Raw genomic sequence first — 22,968 nt, 5'->3', positions numbered from 1 at the left:
TAGAGCACATTGATTAATTAATCATCGGCTATTGGATGTCAAATATTTGGTAATTCTGACTCGTAGTCAACAGAGGAAACCCGCTATATTTTTTCCTAATGCAGCAAGGGATCTTTTATATGATACTTTCCCACCGACAGAAAAGCACATACCACTGCCTTTGGAACGAGAAACAAAAACCCCAGTCAGCTGAATGGATCCACCGAGGTGGTTCGATCCTGCGACACAAGAACCTCGGACGAGCACTCAACCGACTGAGCTAAATCCCGCCCCCGTCGCTATTCTATCCCGCTACCACCCCCCCACCCCCCGCCTCATATCTTTCCCTGTCCTAACACAAACAAACAAAAACCACCACCATAATAATAATAATAATAATAATTTTAAAAAGGCGCGTAAATTAGAGCATAACCGGAATGCAACTTCGTGCCGCCTCCGCATTTCAAACACCGGACCGGACCAACGACGACGCTCAGACTAGCAGTGTAAATATTAGCTTGTGGGAAAGGTACACACTTTTATGTCGCGCCTCAAACGCGGGTACTTGGTGATAATTACTAATTAACGATGACACCGAACGAATTGTCCGTTACCATGGGATACGTGTCAAAACGGCGTACGTATCCACTGAATAAAAATGAAAGGAATGTTGCTTTAATGGAAGCCCGTGACATATACACCGTATAATAGGTGGAGGCAAGGATATGTCCGGGTGTAAAATATTCCCTCTGTAATGTAATTTCACTACCTTCAAAATACTAATTGTTCAGTTAACGACACCACTAGAGCACATTGATTTATTAATCATCAGTAATTGAATATTTGGAAATTCTGACACATGGGGTGCGCTCCTTTCACCTCTCCTGGACATGTTCCAACTGTTCTGTCCTGGACAGCGAAAGGAACGATTTTGGAACAGGAAGTTACTTCAACAACATGGCTGCCTTTATTGTTGTGGTCAAGCATTCGATCGTTTCAATTATTAAATATAAAATAAACGCTTTAACTTACACACTACAGTAAATCAGAATAACGATGTCGCCCCTTTGACTGGTGGTTATGTTGTTAAACTAGTCCTTGTAATTTTTATACCTGCATTTGGCTAGCTAATTAGTAATTTGTACTTTCCTAAAACACAAACCTTGCATTGTCCGCCATTTTGTCTTCCGGCTGCACCACGTCGTCGTCTGGCAGAGGCGGAGTAAGTCCTGGACAGTGTTCCCGTTCACTCCATTGCTGTGCGGAGTACTCGGGCTCTCCGGGAGAGTGCAAGGAGCGCACCCATAGTCGTACAAAGAAAACCCGCTACATTTTGTCCATTGGTAGCACGAACGGGACGTAGCCCAGTGGTAAAGCGCTCGCTTGATGCGCGGTCGGTTTAGGATCGATCCCCATCAGTTGGCCCATTGGGCTATTTTTCGTTCCAGCCAGTGCACCACGACTGGTATATGACAGGCCGTGATATGTGCTATCCTGTCTGTGGGATGGTGCATATAAAAGAACCCTTGCTGCTAATTGAAAAGAGTAGCCCATGAAATGGCGACAGCGGGTTTCCTCTTTCAATATTTGTGTGGTCCTTAACCATATGTCCGATACCTTATAACCGTAAATAAAATGTGTTGAGTGTGTCGTAAAATAAAACATTTCCTTCCATTGGTAGCAAGGGATCTTTTGTATGTACCATTACAACAGACAGGATATCAACATGTCACGGCCTTTGATTTACCAGTCGTGGTGCCCTGGCTAGAACGAGAAATAACCAAATGGGCCCACTGACGGGGATCGATCCTGCACCGACCGCGCATTAGGCGAGCGCGTTACCACAAGTGCTGGTCTATTAGGGTCAGAGTCATACATGAATTACAAACATTATTTACTGGACTACAGTTAATGTAAACTTGGTGGTATTGTAATTTTCAAAACGATTCCAGTGATCTAAAAACAACCATCCTACCCCTTTTCTGACTAGCCGAACTTAAAGTGACAGACATAAGTTATTGAAGACTTTTAAACGCAAACACCTTCTTTCTTTTTTTATTCTTTTTTTAAAAATTTTTATTTAATTTTTAATGTTTATGGGCAGGTACATACACCTACTCCTTTTGCAGAAAAAACCCAACAAAAAACAAACAAGGAAAACATTACTACATATACATGTCACGATTAAATTGCATATGTATTTATTTTCTTTTGTGTATTAGTCTCTACACGCCTGTTATTACGGGAAATTATGCACAGCTGTCTCCCGGTACGCTAATTAAAGTATAGGCGTGGAGCTGAAATGGAACTACCACACGTGGAGAAAACTGTTTGTTCCGCCGCGCATGCTCTGTCAGTTATTAGTATTAAAGGTGCACAACCGGCCTCGGTCGTGTCGTGGTTAACCCAATTGACATAAGACTGGTAGGTACAGGGTTCGCAGCCCGTTACCGGCTCCCACCCAGAGCGAGTTTTACCGACTCAGTGGATAGGTGTAAGACCACTATACCGTCTTCTTTCTCACTAACCAGTAACCATTAACAGCTAACCCACTGTCCTGGACAGACAGCCCAGATAGCTGAGGTCTGTGCCCACGACAGCGTGCTTCAACCTTAATTGGATACAAGTACGAGAATAAGTTGAAATGAAATGAAATGAAAGGTGCACAGACTGGGATCATATGCTTAAAAGTTCTATTCCTGTCTTGAACGGAGGAGCCGGTGAAAGTTGACACCTGCACCCATGACAGGCGTGCGCTACAACAGGCTGCTCTGAGTGTGCACGTTGAAACCTATGACCTGACCTAACCTCCTGGAGCATAGGCGTCGAAAAATGTCGGTAACTGGGTGTGTGTGTGGAGAGAGAGAGAGAGAGAGAGAGAGAGAGAGAGAGAGAGAGAGAGAGAGAGAGAGAGAGAGAGAGAGAGAGAGAGAGAGAGAGAGAGAGAGAGACGGTGAAACCCCCTAAACCAGACACACTCGGGACGAAGTAAAAAGTCCAGTTTTAAGGGGTATCCGGTTTAGAGAGGTTCTCTTTTGTACTGATATTTAAAAGGGGACGATGAGAAACGTCCGGTTTTGAGAGAATTCCGGTTTACATATATATATATATATATATATTCATATTAGCATTAACACCGAGCAGCTATATGGGGTTACAAATGAATCACTATGCATGTTTACATGGATTACAACTAATATTGTGGGTAGAATGGTGGAAGTTCATAGTGAAAAGGTTTCAGGCCAGCTCATTTCACCCGAATGTCGAAGATTTGTTTCAGCACTGGGGGAAGGCAGGTACCCCTGTCCCCTCGTCTTGTACGGGAACAGGGGTAAGCGCCACCCCCGCCCACCCCGCCCCATGTTTTTCATTCCACCACCTTTTTATTTTCCTGTCACCCCAAAACGCGATTCATACATGTAGACTAAACGTTAAAGTTATAGATTGTTTTGTTTAACGACACTACTAGAGGACATTGATTTATTAATCGTCGGCTATTGGGCGTCAATAATTTGGTAAGTTTGACGTAGTCTTGAAAAGGAAACCCGCTACATTTTTCTATTAGTAGGCCTAGCAAGGGATCTTTTATATGCACCAGCCCACGGACAGGATAGCACATACCACTGCCTTTGATATACCAGTCGTGGTGCACTGGCTGGAGCGAAAAATAGCCCGATGGTCCCACCGCCAGAGATCGATCCCACACCGACCGCGCATAAGGCGAGCTCTTTACCACTGGGCTACGTCCCTCCCCTCATACATGTAGACAGTGATACCCCCCTCACCCAATAAGGGTGCCCTCCCCCCAGTGAAAACTCCTAGCTACACCCCTGGCAGTTTGCTACTGTGAACGCCCCTCACCTAATAAGGGTGCCCCTCCCCCCTATGAAAACTCCTAGCTACACCCCTGGCAGAGTTTGCTACTGTGATCGCCCCTCACCTAATAAGGATGCCCCTCCCCCATGTGAAAACTCCTAGCTACACCCCTGGCAGAGTTTGCTACTGTGATCGCCCCTCACCTAATAAGGGTGCCCCTCCCCCCAATGAAAACTCCTAGCTACACCCCTGGCAGAGTTTGCTACTGTGATCGCCCCTCACCTAATAAGGGTGCCCCTCCCCCCAGTGAAAACTCCTAGCTACACCCCTGGCAGAGTTTGCTAGTGTGATCGCCCCTCACCCAATAACGGTGCCCCCGCCCTATGAAACCTCCTAGTTACGTCACTGGCAGACTTTGCTACTGTGATCGCCCCTCACACAATAAGGGTACCCCCCCCCCCCCCCCCCCCAATGTAAACTCCTTGCTACGCTCCTGGCAGAGTGTGCTACATTCTGGTCTAAACAGCAAGATATACGGTCAAAGGTTCACACATAAATTATTGTCCTCTTCAAACATGTTGATAATCACGTATTTATCAGATAACGTTTACGTTTTTAATTTTCAATCAACTACTGCCATCTACGACTGAAGCCACGGGGTGCGTGTACTTAAGACGTTGTACTCTGGACACGACTTGAAATTAAGTGTCTGTGGACTCGTTTATTGATGATAAAGAGAGATAGTGCTGAAGTCTGCATTTGTTACGGCGACTGACGTGTGGCGAAATTATATTTTGTTTCCTGGTTAACCGGAAGTGAGACTTAAGTTCAGGCACCAGTCTAGCCAAAGGACCGCACCTCTAGCCAAAGGACCGCACCTATCCACTTTTTCATGGATTTAAGAAAAGAAAAAATACATACATATATACATACATACATACATACATACATACATACATAGATACATTTCCTTTCTGAGGCTATACGTCAAAATTACCAAAATGTTTGACATCCAATAGCTGATGATTAATAAATCAATGTGCTCTAGTAGCGTCGATAAACAAAATAAACCTTTATTTTTATTTCATAATGTGATTAATCGCACCGACCTGTCGCATACGATCGAATCGTACTGTGCGAAATCGGAACGAAATTATTAGTCTTATGCTAGGATAAGACTGTCAACTGCCAGCAGAAAGTTGGTCAACTGGACGATAGGATGGTGCACACTATAAAAGATCCCTTGCTACTAATGGACAAACGTAACAAATAATTACCAAATGTTTGACATCCAATAGCCGATGAGTAATAAATCAATGTGCTCTAGTGGTGTCGTTAAACAAAGCAAACTTTTGTTTATATATCTGCATGAAACTTTCCTTTCCATTTCATTTCAACTTATTTTCGTGCTTCCGATTAAGGTTCAAGCACGCTGTCCTGGGCACACAGCTCAGCTATCTGGGGTGGCTGTCCAGGAAAGTGGGTTAGTTGTAAGTTGGTTTAGTGGTTAGTGAGAGAGAAGAGGGTGTAGTGGCGTTACACCTACCCATTGAGCCCTTAAAAACTCGCTCTGGGTTTGGAGCCGGTACCGGGCTGCGAACCCTGTACCTACCAGCCTGTAGTCCGATGGCTTAACCACGAAGCCGGTCTTCCTTTCTATGACCCATCAAAGCAGTTATGCCATATGAACTTAAATGTTTTCTCGGGTAACAGGTCTACTCGGCGAAAAGGTAGCTAGACAAGTCAAACTAGATCTGTGGAAGGTATGCGGTCATGTGACACGAAGGTAGTGAGGTCATGTGACACGAAGGTAGTGAGGTATGGCGGTAAAAGCTGTCACATTATGACTTTATTACACAGATTTTGACCCACTTGGCGACAATTAATGTCTTGTTTTTTTATTTTTCATAAGACAGGTAACAAAACGAATATGTATGTATGTATAATGTTATTATATTGCCCATGCGTACATTTGTACCGGCTGAGTATTCGAAAAGTGTTGATTTTTATTATTTTATTTATATATAGTAGTAGTAGGATCGAGCATAGTTAGTGAAAATGAACTTTCCCGCCCAACCTCCAACGCACTCCCCCCAAAAAACCCAACAACAAACAAACCCAAAAAACAAACCCACACACAACAACCCACCAGTAAGGACCATAGAAAAACCCTTGCTGCTTTTCGGTAGAAGCAGCTATTGACGGCAGTATGTGTCTTCCTTTCCCTCTCCCTCTGTCATATATCCCTCCCTCTTTCGCCGCTCTGTCATCTCACCCTCCTTCCTTCATTCCCCTATCTCTCTCATATCTCTGTCATTTCTCCCCTTCTTTCCATCTCTCTCCCTCCTTCCTTCCCGTATCTCATGTCATTTCTCCCTCCTTCCTTCCCCATCTCTCTCGTCATTTCTCCCTCCTTTCCCCTCTCCCTCCTTCCTTCACATCTCTCTCCTTCATCCCCTCCCTCTCTGTCATCTCTCCCGCCTGTCTTCTCCCCTCCTTCCTCCCCCTCTCATCTGTCATATCTCCCTCTCACTAACACCGTCCCCATCTCCTCCCCCCCCCCTCTCTCTCTCTCGCTCGCTCGCTCTCTTCCTCCTAGAAAGTAGATAGTAAAGACTCGAATCCACCCTAAGTAATTGTGCACGTACTGCACCAACTTTGACATTTATCACGTTAGACACCATTAGGCTATTAGCCCTCGATTAACGTTATGCTGGAGGTTTCTCTATGTGAATCTATCGTTACGACAAATCATACCGAGTTGGTGAACCTTTTGAAACGTCATTTACCTAAATTCCGTAACGTCTTCAATACAATGTTTTTTAATGTATCTATGAAATTTATAGAGATTTTTTTCTCTCTTTCTCTATAAGATAATCCTCGGGTGAGGTGTTACCCCATTATCACATACCTAATAAAGCTTTTCAATGGACATTTAATGTGAAATGTTTGCCACGTATTCACAAACGGGCGAGTCTATGAAGGACGGGTCCGACAGACGGCCTCGGGTCACCGGTTCCCTTGTGAGAGTTACGCATCGTGTTGCCGGATCAGATATAATAGACTGATGCTAGATTTCATTTACAATAATAAACTGATACTGAATTTTATGTTCGTGAAGTGTAACAATGGACACCAGTCACGGATGTTAATATAAACCGATTCTTCTGATAACATGGGGATATCACCTTTCCTGTCCTGGACGGAAGAACCGGCTAAGGCCGGTACTTGTGCCCATGACAGGCGTGCGCTACAAAAGCTTGCTCTGAATGTGCACGTTAAACAAATTTCCAAATTTCGATGATGGTATTAAGCAAAGCTATATCCACATCATCGATTTCCTCTATAAGATTTTCTCTATAGGGCCTAGACGAAATGCAATACTTTTGTTTGTTTTTTCACTTTTCTGTCTGTTTCGTTCTTTGCTTCTTCTTCTTCTTTGATTTCCTTTTTCCATTCTTAATGAATCCTTTTTGTGTCACTGTCTGTCTGTCTGTTTTTGTGTCTTTCTCTTTTTCTCCCCGTCACTCTCGCCCTCCATTTCCCCCCCCTCTCTCTCTCTCTCTCTCTCTCTCTCTCTCTCTCTCTCTCTCTCTCTCTCTCTCTCTCTCTTCCTCCCTCTCTCTCAGCATTCCTCCTTTCTCTCTCTACCTCCCGTCGCTATTTCACCCCCTCTCTTTCCACCCTCCCTCTCTCCCTTCCCCTATCTCTCCCCCTCCACCCCTCTCGCTCCCTCCTCTCTCTCTCTCTCTCTCTCTCTCTCTCTCTCTCTCTCTCTCTCTCTCTCTCTGTCCATTCTCTGATTGCGTTTTCTTCCCGTCCCAATCGATGCCCCACGACTGGTATATTAAAGGCAGTGGTATGTGCTGTTCTGTCTGCGGGAAAGTGCATATATAAGAACCTTTGCTGCTGGTAGAAAAATGTAGCGGGTTTTCTCTAACATAAAGTGTAAAAATTAGCAAACGTTTGACACCCAATAGCACTGGCTGAAACGAGAAATAGCCCAATGGGTCCACTGATGGGTATCAATCCCAAACCGACCGCGCATTACGCGAACGCTTTACCACTGGGCTACGTCTTAACGCCAACAAGTGTTTGCCAAAGGCTCTAATATCCTGCCCGTCGGTGGGCCTATTGGGCTATTTCTCGTTCCAGCCAGTGCACCACGACTGGCATAACAAAGTCCGTGGTATGTACTACCCTGTCTGTGGGATGGTGCATATAAAATATCCCTTGCTGCTAATCGAAAAAGAGTAGCCCATGAAGTGGCGACAGCGGGTTTCCTCTCCATATATTTGTCTTTGTATTTTGTATCAGTAAATGGTGTTACAGGGTGGTCAGATTGTGAGTTTATTCAAACTGCAGCTGTATTTGCGTTTTGTATTTTCATTAAACGGTGTGGTAGAATGGAGAGGTGATGTTACAACTTTAGATCCAAGAATCTCGGTCGGTGCTTTTATCGCTTGCTGGATAAATGTGTTTATTATTCCGTCCGCGTCGTGTGGGCGATCTAATTTAGGCGTCTCGTCAAACATAACACTTTGGCGTCATCTACTATGTAAATTTATACAGCACACCAAACCTTGTCACTTCTCGGATCCTTGATCCATTGTCACATGTAGGGTGGGGCATACCCCAGTGGTACAGCGCTCGCCTGATTCGCGACCGGGCTAGGATCGATCCCCGTCCGTGGATCCATTGGGATTTTTTTTCTCTTTCCAGCAAGAGCACCACGACTTGTATATAACAGGGGCCGTGGTATGTGCTATCCTTTCTGTGTGATGGTGCATTTAAAAGATCCCTTGCTACCAATGCAAAAAAAAATAATAATAATAATAATAAAATAAAAAAAAATGTAGCGGGTTCCCTCTGTAAGACTATAATACAAGAGCCTATAATTAATTCAATGTGTTCTAATGGTGTCATTAAACTACAAAAACAAACATTTAACTTTTCTTTAAATTAAGTGTATTTGGTTTCACCCCAGCACATTTTCTCTGTGTGTGTGTGTGTGAGAGAGAGAAAGAGGGGGGTGGGGTGGGGGTGGGGGTGGGGTGGGGGTGTTTTGGTCTACTAGGAATAGTGATAGAACTGATGTTCTGTTTGTGAACGTTTGGTGAATCACATCGCGGCACATTTTGTCAACTGTTGCCATGGGTTTTTTTATGTCCAACATTGGTTATTTGACAGTTGGTCTTGAGTTTAACAGAGGATCCACCCACTACCCACCCTACTACATAAGCTCGGGCTCCTCCGAAAAGCAATAATGCGTCTTTTATATATTTTTTTCAGACAGGATAACACATACCACAATCTCTAATATCGAGAGATCACAACTTGAACTGGTTATATCCACTGCAAAAGTTAGGGTAGTTTACTATTTTGCTAAAAAAAAATAAAAAATCCAACACCCTCTCCCCTCCCCGTCCCGCCCCTCACTAGTTAATGCCTGGGTTGACACTACCTGCATACATGTTTAGTAATGATCTGAGATACTCATTTAATAGTTGGGAAAGGACGATGTTAAATGTCAGACCAAATATAAATAAAAAATAAACCGGGTGACATAATTGGTCGACACCGGATGCCTCCGTCATCAACGCGTCATTGTTAACAATGCGCCAATCATTGCGGCTGTCACATAAAACAAACCTGATGGCGAAATAATTAGCGATAAGGTAAAAGGCATCACGTTATGTTTCCCAGATGGTGATTATATAATAATTATATCTCCGATGGTATAACGTTACGATCGTGTACAGGCGGTGCATTGTCTAATTGCCTTGTAGATTGCTCTACTAGTGGGAAGCTTCCATATATAGGCGCGGATCCAGGGAGTGGTGCCACAACAATCCAGTGTTGAAAGAGCATGTTTGCATTTTATTTATTTATTGGGGGGGGGGGGGGGGGGGGGGGGAGGGGGGTGGCGGCGGTGGTGGTGGTAATATATTGTTGGGCTGGGTGTTTCTGAAGGAATAGTACCTTTGTTATATCCAGTGCCCCAAGATTTGAATATCAAAGGCCGCGGTATGTGTTGTTCTGTGTGTGTAAAAGTGCTCATAAAAGATCCCTTGCAGCTAATGAAAAAATATAGCGTATTTCCTCTCAGACTAAGTGTTAGAATAACCCAATGTTTGACATCCAATAGTTGATGATTAATAAGCAGTGTGCTCTAGTGGTGTGATGAAACAAAATAAAGTAACGTTACTGTACTTGAGTAAACCACGCGTACCCTTATACAGGCGTTGTACCCCACCCTAGAAAATGTCTCTGCCTTGTCCCTGCCAGTCAGTGTATGATGTTGTGAATGGGGTGTGTTGTTGTGAATGGGGTGTTTCAAACAGTTACCTTTATCTGACCAAATTTAAAGTTCGTTTTGTTTAACGACACCACTGGAGCACATTGATTTATTAATCATCAGCTATTGGATGTCAAACATGTGACCAGTTGGACGTCTAGTCTTAGAGAGGAAACCCGCTATATTTTGTTTCATTAGTAGCAAGGGATCTTTTATATGTACCATTCCACAGACAAGATAGCATATACCAAGGCCATTGATACAGAGCCAGTTTAAGGATCCGCGGGGCCTGTAGCACAAATAACAGCGGGACCCCCTTTCCAGGATATATATTTTGCAACCCCCTCGGGGAGAGAAGAAAAATGACCTAGGGAAAATAAATGTAGACATCACCGCGGGGCCCGAAGCACGATAAACCGGCTCTGCTTTTGATATACCAGTCGTGGTGCACTGGCTGGAACAAGAAATAGACAAATGGGCCCACCGAGGGGAGGGGGGGGGGGGGGGGGGGGGGGGTCGATTCTTGAGTGACCGCATATCATTTATCTGACCAAAGATAACCTATGATATTTATATATATTAGGCCTATTTTAAATAATTTGTAAAATACATTTTCTTTGTTCTGTAATGTAAGCAGATGTCTTGTGTATCTGCTAACTCGCGATGTACAATTTGCTAACATACGGACTTCGAGCTGGGAGCATTTGAGATAACTCTGAACATTGGTTGTCTTTGTTTTGTAATTGGGAGGGGGTCGGGGGTTCTCCTAAGTGTCTATGTTATTTAAAGTACTTGTGTGTACAGATAGCTGGTTTTCCCAGATTAACAACAATGCTAAGCACCAAACGTATTTTTCCCTACAAGGTGCGCATTCAAGTGCTGTTCCGTAGCCTAGTGTTAAAGCGCTCGCCCGAGGCGCGGTTGGTCTCGGATTGATCCCCGTCGGTGGACCCATTGGACTATTTTTCTTCCTAACCAGTGCACCACGACTGATATATCAAAGGCCGTGGTGTGTGCTATCCTGTCTGTGAGATGGTGCTTATAAAGGATCCCTTGCTACTAATGGAAAAATGTAGCGGGTTTCCTTTCTAAGACTATATATCAAAATTACCGAATGTTTGACATCCAATAGTCGATGATTAATAAATTAATGAGCTCAAGTCGTATCGTTAAACAAAACAAACTTTAACAAGTGCTGTTCCTTATCAGTTAAAGTTTGTTTTGTTTAACAACTCCACTAGAGAAAATTGATTAATTAATCATCGGCTATGGGATGTCAAATATTTGGACATTCTGACACATAGTCATCATAGGAAACCCGCAGCATGTTTCGGTTAGCAGCGAGGGATCTTTTACATGCACTTTCCTGCAGACAGGAAAGCACATACCACGATCTTTGACCAGTTGCGGTGCACTGGTTGGAACGAGAAAAGTGCATCACTTGTTTTATTTTTTCATTCATTCATTTATTTTTGTGCTTATATCCAATTAGAGTTGAAGCACGCTGTCCTGGGCACATACACACACACACACACACACATACACACACACACACGCACGCGCACGCGCACACACGCACACACACACACACGCGCACTCACGCACACACACACACACACGCACACCTCAGCTATCTGGGCTGTCTGTCCAGAACAAAGGGTTAGTTGTTAGTGAGAGAGTAGTCGGTGTAATGGCCTTATACCAATCCATGGAGTCGTTAAAGCTCGCTCTGGGTGGGAGGCGGTACCGGGCTGCGAACCCAATACCTACCAGCCTTAGGACCAATGGCTTAACCACCAAACCACCGAGGCCGGTTGTTTTGTGAACTAGCTACATGTATGTGTCACGTGTTTGACAGAACGACTGGTTTGACAGATGGACTAATATATTTATAGGATATTAAAGAGATTCCATCAAGTTTTATATCTGCCGAATGACATTGTCGGCGAGTGTCGAACGGAATTTTGTTTCACGAAAATTGCAAACTTGATACTTAGTAATCGTATTTCAGAACAACTTGGCCCGGTGTCATTATTATTTCACTTCATTTCAACTTATTTTCGTGCTTATATCCAATTAAGGTTCAAACACGCTGTCCTGGGCACACATCTCAACTATCTGGGCTGTCTGTCCAGGACAGCGAGTTACATGTTAGTAGTTGGTCAGAGAGAAGAGAGTGTAGTGGTCTTACACCTACCCACTGAGAAGTTAAAACTTGCTCTAGGTGGGAGCTGGTACCTGGCTGGGAACTCAGTACCCACCAGCCTATGTTCGATGGTTTAACCACGACACCACCGACGCCCGTCGAAATAATTTTAAGAATAGAAAAAACCTGAAATATAGTTTTCAACGACACCTCAGCACAGTTTTTAAATTTCGGCTATTTTGGTGTCTAACATATGATGATTTTGACACTTGGTCTAACTACAGAGCATAATATATGAGTGGACGTTAGATACCATTTATCTCATAACAGTTGTTTTAAAATGTATCTAACGAGAGAAAGCGAGTTTGATACATTTATAAACAACGAGTTGCGAGATAAATGGTATCTAACGGATACGAATATATTAATCTATTTCTTACACATCCTCGAAAAACAACCAAAAAACAACCAGGTTTTAAAGGGACATTCCTGAGTTTGCTACACTTTTCAAGATGTTATCGACTAACAAACTTTATAACGATTGTAATTATATATCAAATATATTTTTCTACATAAAATATTAGTGTCCTATATTATTTTATTATTATTAAACGTGTTTCTGATCGTTCTAATATTTGTACTAGGTTAAATTTCATCTTATTTCATAAAATATTGTTTTTTCGTACGTACGAAATTATTTGAAGACAAAATCCAGTTTGGGCTTCTTACAAATACTAAGACGACCAGAAATACATATACAGACACTGCTATTTTAAACAAACAAAATATATTTAATATGTAAGTTTAATCGTAGAAATATTTTATTAGTCGGAAACATCTTACAATGCAGCAAACTCAAGAATGTCCCTTTAAGCAAATTTTAACATCTTTTTCAACTAAAAGTTATTTACAGCCGTTGCACTTGTAGCTAACTTACCCGTCACAGACACATGATTGTCAAGTTAACTATACGCCACAGTGTATCTATTTCCACCGCATTGTTTTTCATTGGCTGCATGACACTGGTGACCTGGTCATCACCTAGGAGCAGCCAGTCGTATGTCTTGAAATTGTTAACACACGTACATGTGTAAATAACCCATGTGTTATTAAAAATAATGCGTGGTGTTCTCACCAGCAGGTGTGTAAGAAAGTGAGACAGATGACGTATTACTGTCTCATAGACGGCTGGTTATTTAATACCATAGTTATTATCGTCGAAGACCCCCTGTTTCAATCCGTGAAAATGGAAACTTGAGTTTGGTTAATCTACAAACCTGTACGTCTAGGGGAATGACCGCTAGGGCCGAGTCCCATTATTTTTTTCAGGAATGGAGAGTTACGAGGATATTCCCCTACTTAAAATACACCACTAAATAATAACTTTATTCCAATATATGTTAGTATGGAGTTTAACACTAGTGATTTTGGTGGGTTAATTAAGTAGGATTTCATCTCTCCATTACTGAAAAATAATGGAGCGTTGAGACAATACTGTGACGTCGAAGGTGTATTTTAACATAGAGTTAAACAAGAGTCTGTGACGTTGAAACAGAGAAATATTCTTGTAAGAAGATATTGTTGTATTAGAGTGGGAATCTTTGCCGATCCGGTGGTTGGTAGGCAGCCATTCCTTGTTTTCGCTGTACAGTTATCTCTAGCTGAGAGAGAGAGAGCGATTATAACCGAGCAAATGTCCGTCTAGCTCTCAGTATTCGGGCTAACGACAGCACGTGATTCATGACTGTATACCCTCACGACTCATAATGTCTTTTGGACTTTATTCTACAGAGATACGAAACAGAAAATATTATTGCAAGATCCCTTTAAAAAAAAAAAAAAAAAAAAAAAAAAAAAAAATTATAATATTTGTTTTGGTGAATTACTGGTTAGTACTTAGATTAACATATTTTAACGTCATTTTTCTGGGGACAAAAATACCTTGAATTTTTTGGGCTATTTCTCGGTCCAGCCAGTGCACCACAACTAGTATATCAAAGGCCGTGGTGTGTGCTATCCAGTCTGTGGGATGGTGCATAAAAACGATCCATTGCTACTAATGAACGTTTTTGTTTTGTTTAGAGGATTTCCTCTCAAAGATTATACCAAATGACCAGTTATTTGACATCCAATAGCCGATGATTAATAAATCAATGTTCTCTAGTGGCGTCGTTAAACAAAACACTCTTCTTGTTTTTAAACAGTTTCAGAGGTATTTTTTCTCTCGCCAGGCAGTACAAACACACATACACGTGGTGTCTGATCTGTACCGCTCATTACCTATCGCCGTGTTTGCTCACTTTCCGAGGTCGCCTACATCGTTGTTTGAATCGCTCTTTCATCCTGGAAGCAATTGTTGCTGCCGGTTTTAACAATGAGTACATGACTGGAATACAGTTCAACCCACTGTACATGGCCTTACCGAGCATGAGGAATGGGGATAAGGGAGTAAGTCCCCCCCCCCCCCCACCCCCCAAAAGAAGAAGAAAAAAAAAATCACAATGTACAAATAACATTACAAGTTACTTGTTATTGATATTGATGCCTGAAGTATGTAACCTCCCTGAAATGGCTGCAAAATGGTATTTTAAAGCCTCAAAATTTCCAGGGGTGTGTGTGTGTGTGGGGGGGGGGGGGGGGGGGGGCACACCTCCGGATCGATCCCCTAGTATTTTGCTCCTTCCTTGCTCGTTCGTTTGAAGAATTAATCTGCCTACCCACACACCAAAAAAATAAAAAATAAAAAATAATTAAAATAATTAAAATAAATAAATAAATAAACACAATTAGCATGTGACTGTTATTGGTATAGTTAAAGCTCATTTAGATTGGACGAGGCGTGTGGTTGAAACAAATAAAATCAAAATACATTTAATGAGAGCGTCAAGACTGGATGCGTGCGTCTGAAAAACGCATGTGGCCAGCCGCAATGAGAAATAATAGTATATGGTTTATATGCACAAAACGTAACCCGCAGACGCTCAGTCGCAACAGCCGGGACCGTACGCGTCTGTATGAGGTGTGTAATAAATTTATGTTCATACTTATAGGATAGTAAACGAGTTTCCGTTTCGTATCATGTTTATGTCCGGAGTGAAATAATTTTCAGTTGTCACGAGCTTTAACGATGGACAATGAAAATTATTTCACGACTTCACGACAAACATAAACATGATACGAAATGGTAGCGAGTTTCATATGCTATTTATTACCCATAATCGATCTTAATTTATATCACTCAACTCAGTTTTGTTGACGTTCCTGTAAGGTTGTAGTGCGCCAATCAATGACGTCATCGTGCGACGTCGAAGTGTTATGTCCCACTTGGCGTTCTAGTGGGACGTATCACTTTCATATGTACCAAGATATTTTTAATCATATGGTTAATAATTACCCAGCCCTGGCTTAAACACACCTGGCCTGGACACACTATCTGAAACAACCTTCTCATTGTTTTTTGTTTTTGTTTTTCAGAACGGAAGTGCAAACGATATTTGACAAATATGTCAAGAACTTCGTCAGGCGGTTAAAAAAGGAGGACGCTCTGCGCATGCTCCAAACGGAGTTCCACATGAGCTATGAGGAGGCGGATATAATGTTCGGGGTGTTTGATAAGGACAACAACAACGAACTCAGTCTGTGGGAGTTTCAACAGTTCTACAACACCATTGGCGCAGAGTGAGTAGTAGTTTCTAATGGCGTCACATTTCAAATTTCTAATGACGTCAAATTTCTAATGACGTTAAATTTCAAGTTTCTTATGACGTCATATTTCAATTTTCTGATGACGTCACATATCAAGTTTCTAATGACGTCACATTTCAAGTTTCTGATCTCACATTCAAGTTCCTAAATACGTCACATTTCAAGTTTCTAATGACGTCATATTAAATTTTCATTTCATTTTGTGATTTTTAAGGTTTGCTGATCGGTATCCCATGCATTAAAAAAGGCTCACAGTTTGCCTTCTCGTGATAGGCTATAAAGTTAATGCTGTATATCTGTCAATCACATGATTCCAACCAATGAGAATGGTGGTGGGTGGTGCTAATAGTCTCATATGCAGAAAATAAAATAATAAAGTAAATTTAAATTTAAAAAACCCAAATCCAATAGCCGATTATTAATAAAGCAATGTGCTCCGGTGGTGTCGTTAAACGTAAAACAAACATATGAGCCGCAGTGGCGTAGGAAGGTGCCAAAAAGTGTGTGTGTGTGTGGGGGGGGGGGGGGGCAAATTTATATATTTACACACTTTTACACAATTATAAAGAAAATATAAAGCAAAATATATAAAAACTGAGGAGGGGTGGGTGGGGGTGGGGTGGGGGGTGGTGGTGGTGGTGGTGGGGGGGGGGGGCGGCACATGCCGTTTCATACGCCAGACTACATAGAAAGTCTAGACCCTTGTTCAAAGCGATGTGCGGACAGTCAAGACAAAATATTTACACTGATGTAGAAAGTGTAAGCGGATTATGGCTCGTTAGAAATGTCGCATCATTTTGTTACGGGACTGTAGGACAACCTTCTACTTGTGTGCTTGTTTTCAAACAAAGTGCTCAACTCACTGGCGTCAAAAGAATGTCTTAATTTCTTGTCATACGAGGCGACTTTGAGAAACCATTTTAGTTGAATATACAATACAACTTAAACCCATCAGAGCAAGGAGGGTGGGGATGACTCTCCCAAATGTTACCCGACTACATTTTTAAAGTGTTATAGTTAAAGATTGCTTGGTTTAACGACACCACTTGAGCTAAAACAGACGTAGTGCACTGGCTGCAACGATAAATTTCCCAGCGAGGGGATCGATCCTAGACCGAACGCGCAGCAGGCGAGCACTTTACTGCTGGGACGCCCGTCCAGACAAGGATACCCCGCCCCTCCAGACAAGGATGCCCCGCCCCTCCAGACAAGAATACCCCACCCCTCCAGACAAGGATGCCCCGCCCCTTCAATCAAGAATACCCCACCCCTCCAGACAAGGATGCCCCGCCCCTCCAGACAAGGATGCCCCGCTCCTCCAGACAAGAATACACCACCGCTCCAGACAAGGATACCCCGCCCCTCCAGACAAGGATGACCCGCCCCTCCAGACAAGAATACCCCACTGCTCCAGACAAGGATACCCCGCCCCTCCAGACAAGAATACCCCACCCCTCCAGACAATGATGCCCCGCCCCTCCAGACAAGAATACCCCCCTGACAAGGATGCCTCGCCCGTCTAGACAAGGATGTCCGGCCCCTCCAGACAAGAATACCTAGCCCCTCCAGACAAGGATGCCCCGCCCCTTCAGACAAGAATACCTAGCCCCTCCAGACAAGGATGTCTCGCCCCTCCAGACGAGAATGCCCCGCCCCTCCAGACAAGAATACCCCACCCCTCCAGACAAGGATGCCCCGCCCCTCCATACAAGAATACCTAGCCCCTCCAGACAAGGATGCCCCGCCCCTCCAGACAAGGATACCCCGCCCCTCCAGACAAGAATACCCCACCCCTCCAGACAAGGATGCCCCGCCCCTCCAGACAGGAATACCCCCCTGACAATGATGCCTCGCCCCTTCAGACAAGGACGCCCCGCCCATCTAGACAAGGATGCCCCGCCCCTCCAGACAAGGATGCCCCGCCCCTCCAGACAAGAATACCTAGCCCCTCCAGACAAGAATACCCCGCCCCTCCAGACAAGAATACCCCACCCCTCCAGACAAGGATGCCCCGCCCCTCCAGACAGGAATACCCCCCTGACAAGGATGGCTCGCCCCTCCAGACAAAGATGCCCACCCATCCAGACAAGGATGCCTCGCCCCTTCAGACAAGGATGCCCCGCCCCTCCAGACAAGGATGCCCCGCCCCTCCAGACAAGAATACCTAGCCCCTCCAGACAAGAATACCCCACCCCTCCAGACAAGGATGCCTCGCCCCTCCAGACAAGGATGCCCCGCCCCTCCAGACAAGAATACCTAGCCCCTCCAGACAAGGATGCCCCGCCCCTCCAGACAAGGATGCCCCGCCCCTCTAGACAAGGATACCCCGCCCCTCCAGACAAGAGTACCTAGCCCCTCCAGACAAGGATGCCCGGATCTTCCAGATGAGAATGCCCCGTCCCTCCAGACAAGGATGCCCCGCCCCTCCAGATAAGGATGTCCCCCCCCCCCCCCGACAATAATACTCCTACCCCTCTTACTTACTATAGATATTTACCAATATATACTCTTCAAAAGAAGAAACGCAAAACCACATTGTCGTAACATTTGGAGAATTGATTTAATTATTGAATGGCGAGTCCGATAATTACCAAATGTTGCAGGATTGTTCACAATTCACTCAGTCCATTGTGAGTAAGTGATAGGATACACCACCAAGGTCAAGGTCATCTGGAGTCAATACCGGGTGTGGCCTCCGCGTGTGTTGACAACTGCCTGGCACCGCCTGCCCATTGAAGCAACCAGAGTACGGATGACGTCCCGGGGGATGGTGGCCCACTCGGCCTGCAAGGCTGCTGCCAGCTCGGGCAGGGTCTGGGGCTGTGGTTGTCGCTGTCGGAGGCGTCGGTCCAACTCGTCCCATAGATGCTCAATTGGGTTCAAATCCGGTGATATCGATGGCCAAGGAAGGACATTAATGTTGTTGTTCTGTAGGAAAGCCGTGAGACGTGCTGTGTGAGGCCTGGCGTTGTCATGTTGGAACACTGCGTTGGCGTTGGCCATAACTGGAACGATGTGTGGCCGGAGGATCTGGTCAATGTAGCCCTGTGCATTCAGGTTGCCCTGCACGTGGACCAGGTCAGTTCTGCCAGTGTGTGAGATGGCTGCCCACACCATGACACTACCCCCGCCGAATCTGTCCACTTCCTGCACGCAGTTTGCCGCATAACGTTCACCACGACGCCTATACACGCGACATCTTCCATCATGACGTCGGAGCAGAAATCGAGACTCGTCACTGAACCACACCTGTCTCCATCGCAGTTGAGGCCATTGCCGATGAATCTGGCACCACTGCAGTCGGAGTCGACGGTGTTGTGGTGTTAAGATGACACCTCGAACTGGACGTCTGACACGAATTCCTACCTCACGTAGGCGGTTCCGTACGGTCTGGTCGGATATCCTGCGCAAACCTGGTATTGCTGCGGCTGTGGAGGTGGCAGTAGTCAATCGTTCCCGAAGGTGGCGTACCCGGATGTAGCGGTCCTGCCCGGGGGTAGTGACCCGTGGTCGACCGGATCTAGGGAGGTCACGTGTTGATCAATGTTGCTGGTAACGGTCCCACAGTCTGAAGATGGTGCTTGGGGACACATGGAATGCCCTGGCAACGGCCGTTCTGGATTCGCCTGCGTCTAGTCGGCCGATGGCATTGTTTCTCTGCGGTTCACTGAGACGTGGCATGTCCTGGATTGTCAACTGTCGGCCAGATACAGAGGCCAGGCAAGCGAACACCCTGCACTTTTATACTGTCGGTGTTCATCTTGCACGTGCAGACAACGCACGTGCAGTGGTGACATGGTTTGCACGTGGCTGCGTTTTTGCGAATATTCACATTTTGGAACTTTATTGTACAGTAGCTGCGTTTTATCGAATGTAACCGTGGGAATGTGTTTGGGACATGCAATGACCTTATATTCACAAAGCATGAACCGGTAGGAAACATAAAATCGGAGTTATAACCCATTTGTACCCTTTTGCGTTTCTTTTTTTGAAGAGTATATATCAGAATCAACTTAAACTTCATTTTTCCGCCAAAACTATTCGTTTTGTTTTTTAAAGATAAATATTATTATATCTTTAGCCACATAGCCGTAAACGATTACAACCAAATAATATTATTTACTAATAGAACATTTGTTCAAATATATGTATAGTATAGTCCGTATGCGTAAGTTTTTCCTCGTTCCAACCAGTGCACTACAACTGGTCAAGGGCCGTGGCATGTGCTCTCCTGACTGTGGGAATGTGCATATAAAAGATCTCTTGTTTCTACTGAAATTTTTGGGGGAATTTCCTCTGATGCCTACGTGTCAAAATTACCAAATGTTGATTAATAAATCAGTGTGCTCTAGTGGTGTCAAAAAATGTTTTAAGTATACGCGTAACGTATCAGTTTTACACTTGTTTGCACATGTATCGTATACAATAATAATTTATACACAAATATACTTAAAACATTATTTACACACAAAAGCAAAACAAAACAAAAAAACCTAAAAAAAAACCTAAAAAAAAAAAAACCGACTGGAGACCAAAGTAAATATAGTAAACAAACACGAATTTAGCTTCTCCAGCAAACAAAAACAAAAAAAGAAAAAACAAAAAAAAAGGAAGAAAAAAAAGATTATTGAGATGTTTTTGATACTTTCGATTTAAGCCAAATATTCTGAGGGGACCATTGTTTTAGTCATGTAGCAGAATATTATAATTTTGATGTTGTCGAGATACATGTACAAAGATACTTCAAGAAATAGCAAAATAGATCTCTGTCTCTCTTCCTCTCTTCCCTCCCTCAATCTGTCTCTTTACCTCCATATGCCACCCCCCCTCATCTGTCTGTCTGTCTGTCTCTCTCTCCCCCTTCGTCCATCCTCCCCTCTCTCTCATCTCTTTGGCATTTCCCCCTCCTTCGCCCCTCTTTATCTCCCTTTACCTCTGATCGCTCTGTTATATCTCCGTCCTTCCTTCCCCCTATCTCCCTCACACATTCTCTCTCTCTCTCTCTCTCTCTCTCTCTCTCCATCATCCCCTCTCTCTCATCTCTTTGGCATCTTTCTCCTTCTCCCCTCTTTATCTCCCTCTACCTCTAATCGCTGTTATCTCTCCGTCCCCTCTCTCTCTCTCTCTCTCTCTCTCTCTCTCTCTCTCTCTCTCTCTCTCTCTCTCTCTCTCTCTCTCTCTCTCTCTCTCCACTCCCCCACTTTCTCTCCTTCTCTCTTAATAAATTAAAACACTCAAATAACTGTCAACAGTATTTAGTTACTATTCTGATTCAAGATTTTGCAACCAAAAGCGTTAGTTCGTGACTGGGAGTAAGTTAGTTTTACCCTTTACCCCGTCGACAGGACAACTTTCCTAAACACCCCGGCGTCCGGAGTGCGTGGCATATCACGTGCTCGTCTTCTATGTACAGATCTCTACCTTTGAAATTTAAACAGCGGATATAGGCTAAAGACCGGAATTTAACTTGTTTTTCATACAAATGCGAAACGCGGTGAACATCGGGCAAGTTCGAATGAAAATCGTATTCCTGCCAAAGACAGTTTAAAAAAGGAAGGAAGGAAAGAAATGTTTTATTTAACGATGCACTCTTAAAAAAGGATGAATGCTCCTATGAAGGGTGTGTGTGGGGGTGGGGGGGGGGGGGGTGGGGGGGTGGGCGTAGCCGAGTGGTAAAACGCTAGCCTGATGCGCGGTCGGTCTAGGATCGATTCACGTCGGTGTGCCGATTGGGCTACTTCTCGTCCCAGTTAGTGCACTACGACTGGCATATCAAAAGACCGTAGTGTGTGCTATCCTGTCAGGTCAGGTCATGTCATAGGTTTTAACGCGCACATTTAGAGCAAGATGTTGTGGCGCACGCCTGCCATGGACGCAAGTGTCGACTTACGCCGGTTCCTCCATCCAGGTTAAAAAGGGGGCTGGAGTGGGTGGGAGAAGGGACCGCAACAGAATACAAGCAGCCCGACCAGGCCCGGTAGAGGGCGGGGGTATCTGTTGTACTACTGACATTCTGAAAATGTCCCGTAGGTTTAAGTAAAAAAATTAAATAGTTCGCGCAATTTCGTGAGGTGATTTTGGCGCATAATTTGGAACAGTGATTTGACTTAGTTAATCGAACTATAGCTCCTGGTGTAACCTTGCCTATTAGGGGCCGTCGTGGTTGGTCTCCCATTTCATTTCATTTCTTGAAAGCACAAAAAATAAGTTAAAATTACATGAAATGAAAATAAGGCCGACTTACTCAATTCAACTTCTACTTTTGTATCTTTCAGCGCCCACGAATACCTGACGCTGTTTCACACACTGGAGAAGGATCACAGCGGATGCGTGGACATCGAGAAATGTTTCGACGCCATGAAGACGCTGAAGACCGGAAGTGGGAGGTACCTGGAAGAGCGCGAAATCGAGATGTTCATGAAGAGTACCGCGGGCCCCAGCAAAAGCATAGACATGCCAAAATTCATCAATCTTCTTTGCCGCGTGAAAATTCAAAAGGATTTGCCGCCAAAACAGGAAAGCGAAGCAATCAAGACTTCCCAATAGCCAAAGCTTGGTTGAATCATGGCTTTAGATATACACATGTCCGATACTCCATGCATTACACCAGGCCTGGTGCTTATTAAACGTTTAGAGTCTCGACTCTAGACTTTAATAAGAGTCTGTGACAATAATGTGTGTGACGTCATTAAAGATTGAGTCTGGACTCTAAAAATGTTATAAGCACGGGTCCTGGCCTGGTGCTTATAAAACTTTTAGTCTGGACTCAACCTTTAATAAAGAATCTGAGAGACTGATGTCATGACAACGCCAAACAAACTGTATGCGTGTGACGTCAGCCTGGACACTAAACGTTTTAACAAGCACGGGTCCAGAGGTGTAATTAATATCGACTTTGTTAGAATGAATCACAGAAATATTTTAAATCTTTATAATGTGTACAAATATTTTGTTACAAAGGGAGACAACTAGAACTCGCTTAGCTTGTGTAAATATGAAACATTCCCTCTTCATCTTCGACAAA

The 22,968-nt window shown here is 44.1% G+C and overlaps 1 protein-coding gene across 2 annotated transcripts in view; it reads left to right on the top strand.

Moving 5' to 3' along the window:
- LOC121385312 overlaps nt 1-22,968 on the top strand; it is a 54,646-nt gene that overhangs the window by 30,895 nt on the left and 783 nt on the right. For both annotated transcript variants that reach the window (XM_041515945.1, XM_041515944.1), the window contains exons 2-3: nt 15,714-15,917; nt 22,220-22,968. The exon at nt 22,220-22,968 is cut by the window's right edge and continues 783 nt beyond it. In XM_041515945.1, the coding sequence (XP_041371879.1) occupies nt 15,790-15,917; nt 22,220-22,490 (399 nt within the window). In that variant the 5' untranslated portion in view covers nt 15,714-15,789 and the 3' untranslated portion in view covers nt 22,491-22,968. The remainder of the gene's footprint in view (nt 1-15,713; nt 15,918-22,219) is intronic.

The sequence above is a fragment of the Gigantopelta aegis genome, chromosome 11 (genome assembly GCF_016097555.1).
Source record: "Gigantopelta aegis isolate Gae_Host chromosome 11, Gae_host_genome, whole genome shotgun sequence".
Classification (NCBI taxonomy): Eukaryota; Metazoa; Mollusca; class Gastropoda; order Neomphalida; family Peltospiridae; genus Gigantopelta; species Gigantopelta aegis.
The sequence above is the reverse complement of the archived record's forward strand: the minus strand, read 5'-3'. Positions and strand labels throughout refer to the sequence as shown.